The sequence below is a fragment of the Meriones unguiculatus genome, chromosome 10, assembly GCF_030254825.1.
Source record: "Meriones unguiculatus strain TT.TT164.6M chromosome 10, Bangor_MerUng_6.1, whole genome shotgun sequence".
NCBI classification, from domain to species: Eukaryota; Metazoa; Chordata; class Mammalia; order Rodentia; family Muridae; genus Meriones; species Meriones unguiculatus.
The window spans coordinates 76,054,412-76,064,429 of record NC_083358.1 but is presented as its reverse complement, the minus strand read 5'-3'; the positions used below and the strand labels follow the sequence as shown (position 1 = coordinate 76,064,429).

At 41.3% G+C, this 10,018-nt stretch overlaps 1 protein-coding gene across 5 annotated transcripts in view; it reads right to left on the bottom strand.

The window, feature by feature from the left end:
* Positions 1 to 372: 372 nt before the first annotated feature.
* Sec24b (SEC24 homolog B, COPII coat complex component) overlaps positions 373 to 10,018 on the bottom strand; it is a 78,484-nt gene continuing 68,838 nt past the window's right edge. For all 5 annotated transcript variants that reach the window (XM_021645084.2, XM_021645090.2, XM_060392694.1 and 2 more), the window contains 10 exons: positions 9,728 to 9,851; positions 9,194 to 9,352; positions 8,419 to 8,592; positions 6,856 to 6,966; positions 5,700 to 5,875; positions 5,022 to 5,159; positions 4,205 to 4,309; positions 3,001 to 3,093; positions 1,414 to 1,517; positions 373 to 1,220 (listed from right to left, as the gene is read on the bottom strand). In XM_021645084.2, coding sequence (XP_021500759.1) covers positions 1,106 to 1,220; positions 1,414 to 1,517; positions 3,001 to 3,093; positions 4,205 to 4,309; positions 5,022 to 5,159; positions 5,700 to 5,875; positions 6,856 to 6,966; positions 8,419 to 8,592; positions 9,194 to 9,352; positions 9,728 to 9,851 — 1,299 coding nt within the window. In that variant the 3' untranslated portion in view covers positions 373 to 1,105. The remainder of the gene's footprint in view (positions 1,221 to 1,413; positions 1,518 to 3,000; positions 3,094 to 4,204; positions 4,310 to 5,021; positions 5,160 to 5,699; positions 5,876 to 6,855; positions 6,967 to 8,418; positions 8,593 to 9,193; positions 9,353 to 9,727; positions 9,852 to 10,018) is intronic.

The following is a 10,018-nucleotide window of genomic DNA, read 5'->3' as shown; positions in this document are numbered from 1 at the left end:
TGAATGACACAGTTCTTGATCAGAACAAAAATCTCTCAGAATTCAATATGATAGTCTTCAGTTAAAAAGTAAAGTCCCATGTTCTTAAAAAAATTTCTATTACAAATAGGTAGGAAAAACTCCTTAATTTAAATGATAAGATTATGCTTAGTCAATAAATGTACTTTGAAAATAACATGTTTTAAGAATACAAACAGTCGTCACTTGGTAGAATTCACAAACTAATGACAATGTATTGATTCACTGATAATGAAACTTGGTACTGCATTTTCTCCAAGCAGTATATTTAAGATTCCTACTGTTTAAAAAATACCACCAATCCCCCCCCCCAAAAAAAAAAGCTTCTACAAACAAACAAAGCACCAAACCAACTGTCAAGCAAAATACTTTTAATTAGTAGGCTGATCATAAATAAATCCACATAAAAGATTTAACAGAATTACAAAGAGTTTTGTGTTTCTTTTGTGGACTCAATTCATAATATGCATTAGTCAACCTCATTCCCTAACTGTGACAAAGAATTGTCATCCAACAATGCAGCACAGTGTAAGCCATTCATAGTCTTAGTTACAGTTTACATTTTCTTTACAAATGTAACACTTATGTACATTATATATATATATTTTTCCTATAGTTCATGTACTGAAACTCTATTGCCTTTACAGGGAAAACGTTGAATTCATTTAATGAATATGAATCATTCCTGTTAAAAAGTAATTCATACAAATAGGTAACACAGTACCGCTGCCCGTTGGCCTCTCTTGTCAGAGTTCAAGTCCAGAAATGTTAACTCTAAGAGGATGACTTTCTCTAGTTTAGTTATGACTGTCATTCCCACGGTCCTCAGGTCTGCTGGCTGGCAGGAGAGCACTGGCTGCTGCACCCCTGGAACTATGCAGAAGCCAACTCCAGACACTGGCTGGGTCAGCATCGTTGGAGGGGCTCTGTCTCGCTCCCTCTTCCCCGTTATCTCTGGCCCAAGCCTCAGACAGTGTGATGTATCTTCTAAAGCAAATACCTCGTGTCGAGTCCCCTGTGTGCTTCTCTGAAGGATGGGGCTCCACCTGGCTGTGGAGCTGTTCATCCTGACTCAGCTTTGTTGACGTCACTTACAAACCTGCTGCTGGATGTGAATCAGAAACTCATAGTAGGAGAACGCAGCTTCCGTGCGATCTTCAATCAAGTGCTGAAAAAAGTCTGTTTTGGCAGGACTCTCATCTCTGAAAGGCAGGAAACAGTATTTACCTAAGAATACATACTATTACAAAGAATAAATATACACTGTAGAAATTAGTACTATGTGGACTTCAGGAAAACAGAACACACGAGGTTAATCAAATCCTGCAATTTGCTTTGAGGAGAGGGAAGCACAGGGAGGAGGACGTGGTGATAAGGAAGTTATGGAAGACTTACTTTACCAAGTGAAGGATTGGGCTTAATGGTCGGCTGTCTTTAAGCCAAGTTATAAAGGATCTAGTTCTTTCTGATGGAAGTGTGTCTAGCTCTGGAAGATTTGTCTGGTAAAAGAAACAAAATTAGAAAACACAAATATAGGCTAACAGTGACCATACTCTTCCCTCTTTAGGCTGCATCCCTTTTAGTAAACGGAACAGAGCTGCCGTAACAACAGTGTGTAACCCGACAAGCATGAGTACACACACAGATTTTCATGAAGACACTCACAATGCACAGCTCTTCTAAGGTGTGAGCACATACCCCTCTGAGAGTATCACAAAACGATTATGAACTTGGTATTCAGTCAAAACAAATGTCTAAACCTCTTTGTAATCAGGAACAGTAATGATTCCTTTGACTCTGTTGGCCCAAGTTTTGATCTTATTTTGTAGCATGCATCACCAACAACCCTAAAAACTCATGTACAGGAGGCAGCACTCCTTAGAAACCCTTTGCACAATGGAACTCAGCAGCTTCCCAAGCTAGTGCTGAGCCACACTGACCGACCAGCACCGAGCACCTACAGGCACCACTCTTTTCTCTGCAGCTCTCTCTCTTAGTGACTTCACTTACAACTGTGTTAAAGCCTCTTCTTAATAAACTCCCAAGTCTGCTTCACACAGACTCATCCTGAAATTCTTGTGTGTGGCAAAGTAAGTACTAAGTAATCAGAGAGCTTTAAGAACCCCTCAGGCTGCACGGTGCTATGGATCCAGCCCCCAGAGCTGCTGGCATCTATACAACACCGTGAGTACGCCTCCCAATACACATCAAAATGGTACACTAAATCAGATGCCACAGCACACACCTGTAATCCCAGCACATGGGGACAGAAGGACTGCCAACTTGGGGCCAACCTGCTCTACAGAGTGAGTCCCAGGTTAGCCAAGATTACACAGGGAGAGCCAGTTTGAAAAAGTGGGGGGGGGGGGGGGGGAAGAAAAGTAAACTCAAAAAAAGTTTGTTTGAAAAAAAATCACATACATATATAAAAAAGATGAAAGCTAATGCTGCAAAGATGTTCACATAATGCTACTTCCTCCAGGCCTGACATTCGCCATGACTATCCCATCTCTATCAATGAGGAGAGATAACCCCGGTCTGCAGTCATTGGAAAAAAATAGGTGGAACAATACAATGGCAAGTTAGGTCTATGTTAACATAATGAGTTTGTTAACACTTACTTCCTCAGGGGAAAAGACTACCCATACCCTCACCTGGGGTTCCACCCACCAGTCTTCCCTGCCCCAAGATGTAGGTACTAGAGAATGTAACAGGCAGGTTAACAGAAAGGGATTCCATGATTAAGCTTTTCCTAAGACTTATCACCCATGACAGGTGGGACTTCAGTGATGCAGCTGTTTTAGAGTCACCCACACTTCAATATAAAACCCCTCACCCATGTTTCTCTACATAGTCCAAACAGTTCATCAAACTGGCTTGAATGGAACTCATGCTTTTGTCTATTTTCAGTGTCCTATCAGCGCTAAACAGCCATTTGTTTACCTCTGCCCAGGAAAAGTAACACAACAAATATCCACTGACCATTTTCTGTGGTATTGCCGCAAAATCAGGACACCCAAGCACATTCTCTATAAAGTTATTGTCACAGCCTTTGCCAATCCAAATGTAAAAAGCCTAAAACATAAAAAGGGTGGGGGCACAGCAGAATATAAAATTCTCTAGTAGAAAATCCGTCACAACTCATTCACTTATCATACATTCATTACAATGTCTCAAACACAAAAGCTAACAAACATAAAACAAGGGGAGATACAGTTAGAGCACTGTGAACCTAATTCTAAGACTCAAAAGCAATTCCCATCTTCTTTGCTTAAATGTTATGGCTTCTTGTAAGATTTTACACTCTTCCTCATTTAAGACTAATTTACTTAGGGGATGGAGAGATTGCTCAGTGGCTGAGAGATCTGTGGCCCTTGCAGAGGACCAGGGTCCAGTGTTTATCCTCTCCATAGTAGCTCATAAGCATCTGTAATTCCAGCTCCAGGGGATCCAATGCTCTCTTCTGACCTCAGGCACCAGGCATGTATGTGGCACACGTACATACATATAGGCAAAATATTCACGAACATAAAGTAAAAATTTTTAAATCTTAAAAATATTTTTTCTATGTGTATGAGTATTTTGCCTATATGCATATAGTGTGCCTCTTGTGGGCTGTGTCCACAGAGGCCAGCAGTGGACATCAGATGTCCTGGAACTGGAGTTACAGATGGCTGTGAGCTGCCATGTGGATGTTGGGAACCAACACAGGGGCTTCTAGTTCAGTGCTCTTAAGCAGTGGGCCATCATGTCTCCAGCTCCCTTCATTTATTTCCCTAATAGAAATGTACTGCTTTAATAAGAATAGCTGACCCTACTTCCCATTTACTCTTTCATTTACTCCATTTCAACCCCTGAGCTCTGTGGTACTTACATGTGTGGCTGGACACCCCTCCCACCACTCCTGAGCAGTGAGTGATTCCTCTGACCTCCTAACCAGCAGCAAATTTCTTGCAATGGATATAAGTTGAACCACAAGAGAAATTCTTGAGCTATAACTGAATTTCATAATACTGATGGTAAAGTTCTTGATGGTAGGAATTTCTTTTCTGAGTACATCTAACTCTTGGTAACCTATTAATTTATGCTAACTTGATGTCATGGCTGCTCACCCCCAACCCCACCCTGGTTTGCTAGGGGACAACTGGGCTGTCAAAGCAGAAGCTTTGTTGGCAGCGATGCTTACTGAGCCACAATCCATGAGGAACGCGCCTTCTCTGGTCAGCCGCTCTGCAGACAGTTTTTGAAGAGATGGCTGAGGCACTACCCTATCGTTAACATGTATGGCACCCTGAAAAGAAAAGGGAGAACCCAGAGAGTCATCGAGCAGATCACTGTTACTATCAGAATGTAGAAGCCAGTCACCACATCTATAAAATACTGAAATATGACACACTTTAAAGGATTTAAAAGATACTGATTGAACACCATGCTTTTACAGGAGAATGAATACATTTACATGCATTCAAATTTAAAAAGTAATAATGTGAAAATGCAAAATGGATTTTTCTGACTCATTTATTTCTCTTCTGAGGTCAGTGTCTATAAAAACTATAAGAGCCAACTGCCACTTTTTACAACATAATACTATGTGTGGAATGAATACGAATGCCAAATAATACAGTTTGAAGACAAGGAAGAAAACAAATGCTATTCAGTTGTGCATTTAAGTTAATCCTGGATAACAGACCTGGCTTACTATGTAACTAATACTGCAATCTGGTTACATCACAAACTGCCAATAGTTACAAAATGCAAATGGAGATCACTCTGTAAATTAGCTTTGATTCAAATATTAAAACCAAGCCCAGGTTAAGTTACTTCCCAGAGAAAACTATTTAAAAACTCCACCCACCAGCTAATAGCACATGAAAGTCCTCTCCTGTACCTAGATCCGTGTCCTTATTTGAATGTTTAGCATCACAGAGAAGAGCAGGGAAGAAATACCGAGAACACTTGATCACCTCAGTGCAACACCAAGACAAATACACTCAGATACACACCTCGTCTGTCAACCTGTCTATCCTGTACAAGTTGGGATGAATCATTTTCATCAGATGAATAAGTGGCTGAGACTTCATCTGGCACATGGCATACACACGATCATCCAAGCGTGTGCTTGTGCCTGTTCTAAATGCTTTCTGCAAGGAAAAGACACACAGTCCAAGTGAAACACAGCGAGAAAACAGCAAAACCAACAGACCACCACTCACAGGAAAAGCACATCTTTAAGTCACACATACTTGGTTTCAAGGCTCAGCTGATCTTTAATAGGATAGGAAGTAGTTAGTTTCTCTGTACTACAGCTGACCTTGTAAGTAAAACAGAAACGTTCTGCTAGGTTGTTTTAAGGGCGAACGTGATGGCAACAAAGGTAAGTCAGTCAGTAAACGTTAGAGCTTTCCCTTAGCAGAGCCTCATCCAGATATATGTGAAGGGCTGGCTCCAGCCACACCATAATTCAAACTGCTCATTCAAATGAAGGAAAAAGGACTATGTTTTGACAAAAATCACGGTGCATCTGCACACCGCCATATCCTACACTTTACCCTTATTTTTCAAGTCTTACAACGCCAAAGTATATATTCCTCTAGTTAATTACTGAAAACAACAGAATCCATTTCTTCATTTGCTCAAGAGTTTGTAAGAAACTAATTAGCTGTAAAAATCCAGAGAATTACCTGTTTGAGAAGCGCCAAAACATAGAGTGGGAGCAGCCTAAGTGAGCTCGGAGCTGTGAGGGTGGAACGAGGCACACTCGACACTGCTGAGCTGTAGGCAGACAGCGGGTCCACCACAGCATTCACCAAGGCATCCCTGGCATCCGACAAGCTTGATGACACCGAGCGATCCACAGCTGCAAAGCAACCAAACCAAGAGGACACTCAGTCACCAGATTCCAGCAAGTGCTCTCCTCTCTCTCTCTCTCTCTCTCTCTCTCTCTCTCTCTCTCTCTATATATATATATATATATATATATATATATATATATATGCGGCACACATACTCTAGACTAAAATCCTGGACAAGGGGGAGTATGTATCAGTGACATAATTCTGTGTCCTTGGTTCAGTCCCTAGTACTGGCCAAAAGGTGTGAAGGTGTGAAGAGCAGGCGCCTTTCAGTAATGCTATCATAGTTATGCAACAAGTTATTAACAATGGCTGCTTTCTCTAGTGGGAAATAGCCAGGCTCACTGCATGTTTATCCATAAAACATTGACACGTGAAAATCAAAACCCTGAGCAGTGTATTAATTCTGAAGGCTTCTTTGAGCTTAAGAGTAAAATTTACTTTTCTGAGTGTAGCTCTATAGCAGTTACACATGCCTCCATACAATAAAGATCCACTGCAGTTTCATCAACCCCAAATTATTCCCCTTGTGGGGGTCCCTTGCAGTAAAGTTCTCTGTCCCCATCTCGGCAATCTACTTTCCACAAATTTTCCTTTTACTGAACATAATGTAAGTGGAGTCATATGGACACATCACGTATCACTTAGCACAGTGCCTTTGAAAGTCACATTTGCTTAACCGATTGACAGCTCATTCCTGTTCACAGTTGAGCTGTATTCCACTATGTTGTGTGTGACAGTTTACACATCAGTTGAAGAAGATCCTGGTTTTTACAAATTACAACCCCCCTAATAGGTTTTAAACTAGGAATTACTTTTAAAACATAAGAAGAGTCTTCCTATAATAGACAGAAATGTATTAAAATAGATAAAAAATGTATTTTTTAGCTGAGGGATTTCTATTGTTAAAAAAAAAGCAGAAAAGCCCCAGCTTGTTTTTGTAGGTTAGAAAATGTATTTGACCTGTGTTTTTCATGTTACTCACCCATGTTAGCCAGAAGGCAGATGGCAGCTTGCACATCCACTCCTGCATAGACGTCTGCGAGCGCACTTACCACGGGCAAGCACAGTGTGTGCACTCTGATTCTCCGCTCACCTACGGAACGCAAGCACGTCATTAACGCACGCTAGGCCAGAGAGAACAAACACGTTGCCATTCACGCAGTCGCTAGTTAGGCTAGATTAAATCATCAGCAACACTCTGGAATAGAAAAGCCTTTTTATTGTTTTTGGAGTAAGGCATTTGAACCCAGGTCCTCACAAATGCTGGGCAACCACTAGAACGCTGAGCTACACCCCAGTCAATATTCCCCAGAGACTGGACAGATATCTCAGAGGATAAGGACACCTGCTGTTCTTTGAGAAGACCCAGGTTCAGTTCCCAGCACATATATAGAAGTTCACAACTGTGTGCAACTCCTGTCGTAGGAAATCAATGCTCTCTTCTCGCTTCCACAGCCATCAGGCATGCACATGGCATGCACATACAGACAAGAAACTCACACCCTGAAACTATGAACACATATCTTACACATAGTTGAACAGTAGTTTTTGATTGGCTTGTTTGATTTTTTTTCAAAGATTTTAGCTGCAATGGCAATATATTTAAGTGTATAAATGTGCTCACAGAGGCCAGGAGAGAGCGCTGGACGTCCAGGAGATAGAACAAAGGCAATTGTGATATGCTCTGTGTGGGTACTGGGAGCAGAACTCCAGCTTCTAGAAGCAGCAAGCACTTAACTGTTGTGCTATCTCTCCAGAATTTCCAGGTATACTCTAATGCTGTTCTAAATTACACTCAACTGAGTAAAATACCAAAACTTGTATTGCCAAGTGAAGGCCTTCCTTGCTGCAGTTCTTTATTTTACAGAACACCAATACAAAGGATGGTGGTCTCCGTGCTTGCCAGAAACATATGATGCTGAATATAAATTTTATGCAAATTAAGAAAAATCACATGGCCAGCGAAATGGCTCAGCAGGTAAAGACACTTGCTGCCAAGCCCGAAGACCTATCTATGTTTGAGCCCTGGGATCCCCTTGAGAAAGGAAGAAGTGATTTGTGTAAGCTGTCCTTGGACCTCCACATGTACCCTGTGGCAGGCTATGCCCATGAGTGTGTGCACACAGAGTACAGAAATAAATAAGGAAGGTACTTGAAAATGTGTTATTTGGGGCTGGAGGGATGGCTCAGTGGTTAAAAGTGATTACTGTTTTTGCAGAGGACACAAGTTTGATTCCCAGCACCCATATACTGGCTCATAAGCACTGGTAACTCTAGGTCCAGAGATCCAGCACCCTCTTTTGCCGCCCCACGAGCTTCTGTTTGCATGTGGTGCACATAAACTCACACAGGCACACATACTTAAATAATAAGTCTATTTCTAAGGTTATTTAAGAATTCAAATGTGAGCTAAAAAGAGAGACAACGTATACTTCGTCACCTAATACCAACATCATTACTGCCACTGCATACCATTCTTTCTCTACTAAAAGGGAAATAGAAAGAGGACCTATGGCTACAAGCCTTTCAGTTTTCACAGCATTACCTTTGCTTGATGTATATAACAGGGCTGTCTGAAAGCACACTAGGGAAGTATCTGTCAGACTTTCTTCAATTGACAACTGCACTGCAAATCCAGCATCAGGATTGATGTTGGCAAGAGATAACAGGTCAGTGGAACGGACAAAGAAGTTCCCGTGGAAAGTGTGCATCGAAAGACCTGGGGGGGGAGAACCGGCATAAGGTGAGCACGAGCAGCGCCTTCACCCCCTGCCCACGCCGCTGTCCAAAGTCAGTGGCACCTCTGGGTAACTAGAGTGAGGCTGGACTCGAGGAGGTGTTCTAACCAAACATCGCAGGCTCTCCCGGAACGAATTTAGCCTATATTTAACCTCACCTTACCATCATATTCTACATGCAAGTCCAGCTCAGACAAAAATATACTACACAAAACGAAGAAAAGAAGGGTTGCTTATCTTGGACTTAAGATGACAGATCAGAACCCTCCCCCACAAACAGTCACACAACCCAAGGAAGCCATCCATTAAATGGCTATTAAGGTAGAGGCCTTTCCTGCTCTCCTCATTGTCACTCTCAGATCATTTCTAATATATATTTTCCTTTAATAAACCAAAATGTTGCTTTTATCTACTTGTTCTAGTTACTTAAAGAATAATGATCACTCAATAACTACATTTCAAACAGGGTTAGCTGAACCCAACAAGAAGCCCTCTAGGATTAACGGTCACCACCATGGACGTGGGAATGCTCACTGACTGACACAGGAATGTAACACAGCGCACACTTTTCACAGTCCATACCTTTAGTACATCTTATTCTCATAACAGCTTCAAATCCAATTTTTCTAGTGAGGTACCGTTTTAGGTCTTTTTGTAACTTTTCTGCTTGTGAAGGATTGTGGGTAGAGTGGAAAGATGGATAGTAGAATATGCAGCCAGCAGAGTACTTGGACATGCATGCTTTAGAGAGAAAAACATTAAGTATTAGCTAGAGAAATAACGACAATCTATCTACCTGTCCAACAGTCACACAGATGGCACATCATGAAAAAGAATCTGTTACAAAAAGCCCAACATGAAGAGGGATAAATCTGAAACTTGAGGCATTTATAAACTATTAACAGACATTAAAGTTCATTGTTGAATGGCTAAGGGAATCATGCTACAAAGCAGAAGAATAAGAGCATTTTTCTTTTAGTGCAGGACTTTAAAGTTTAGTGTAAGTAGGCAAATCCACACACCTGTCCCCCCAGGACTAAGAATGCTTACTGAAGAGCATAGCTTTAATTACATGTTAGGAATCTTTCAGTAGGTAACATAAGGATGTCTTCTTACCCAGAGAAGCAAGGTCAGAATACTGTGAACTTAGGAGGAACAAATCCACTGCAGTTTGCTGCCCTGAGCAATCTAAAGCAAGTTTCTTATAAAAATCAGTTGCAGGGCCAAGATGGTGCACCACCTAAGCCAACAGACAATAAAGAAAGAGCCTTTGGTTATGCACATAGCGTATCTCTCTCCTACAACAAGGAAGATGATATATATTTTTTTCCATTACCAACCAACAGAGTATGGAACCAGATTTCCAATATCTATAAAATCTAGTGTTTATAAATATGCACTACAGCA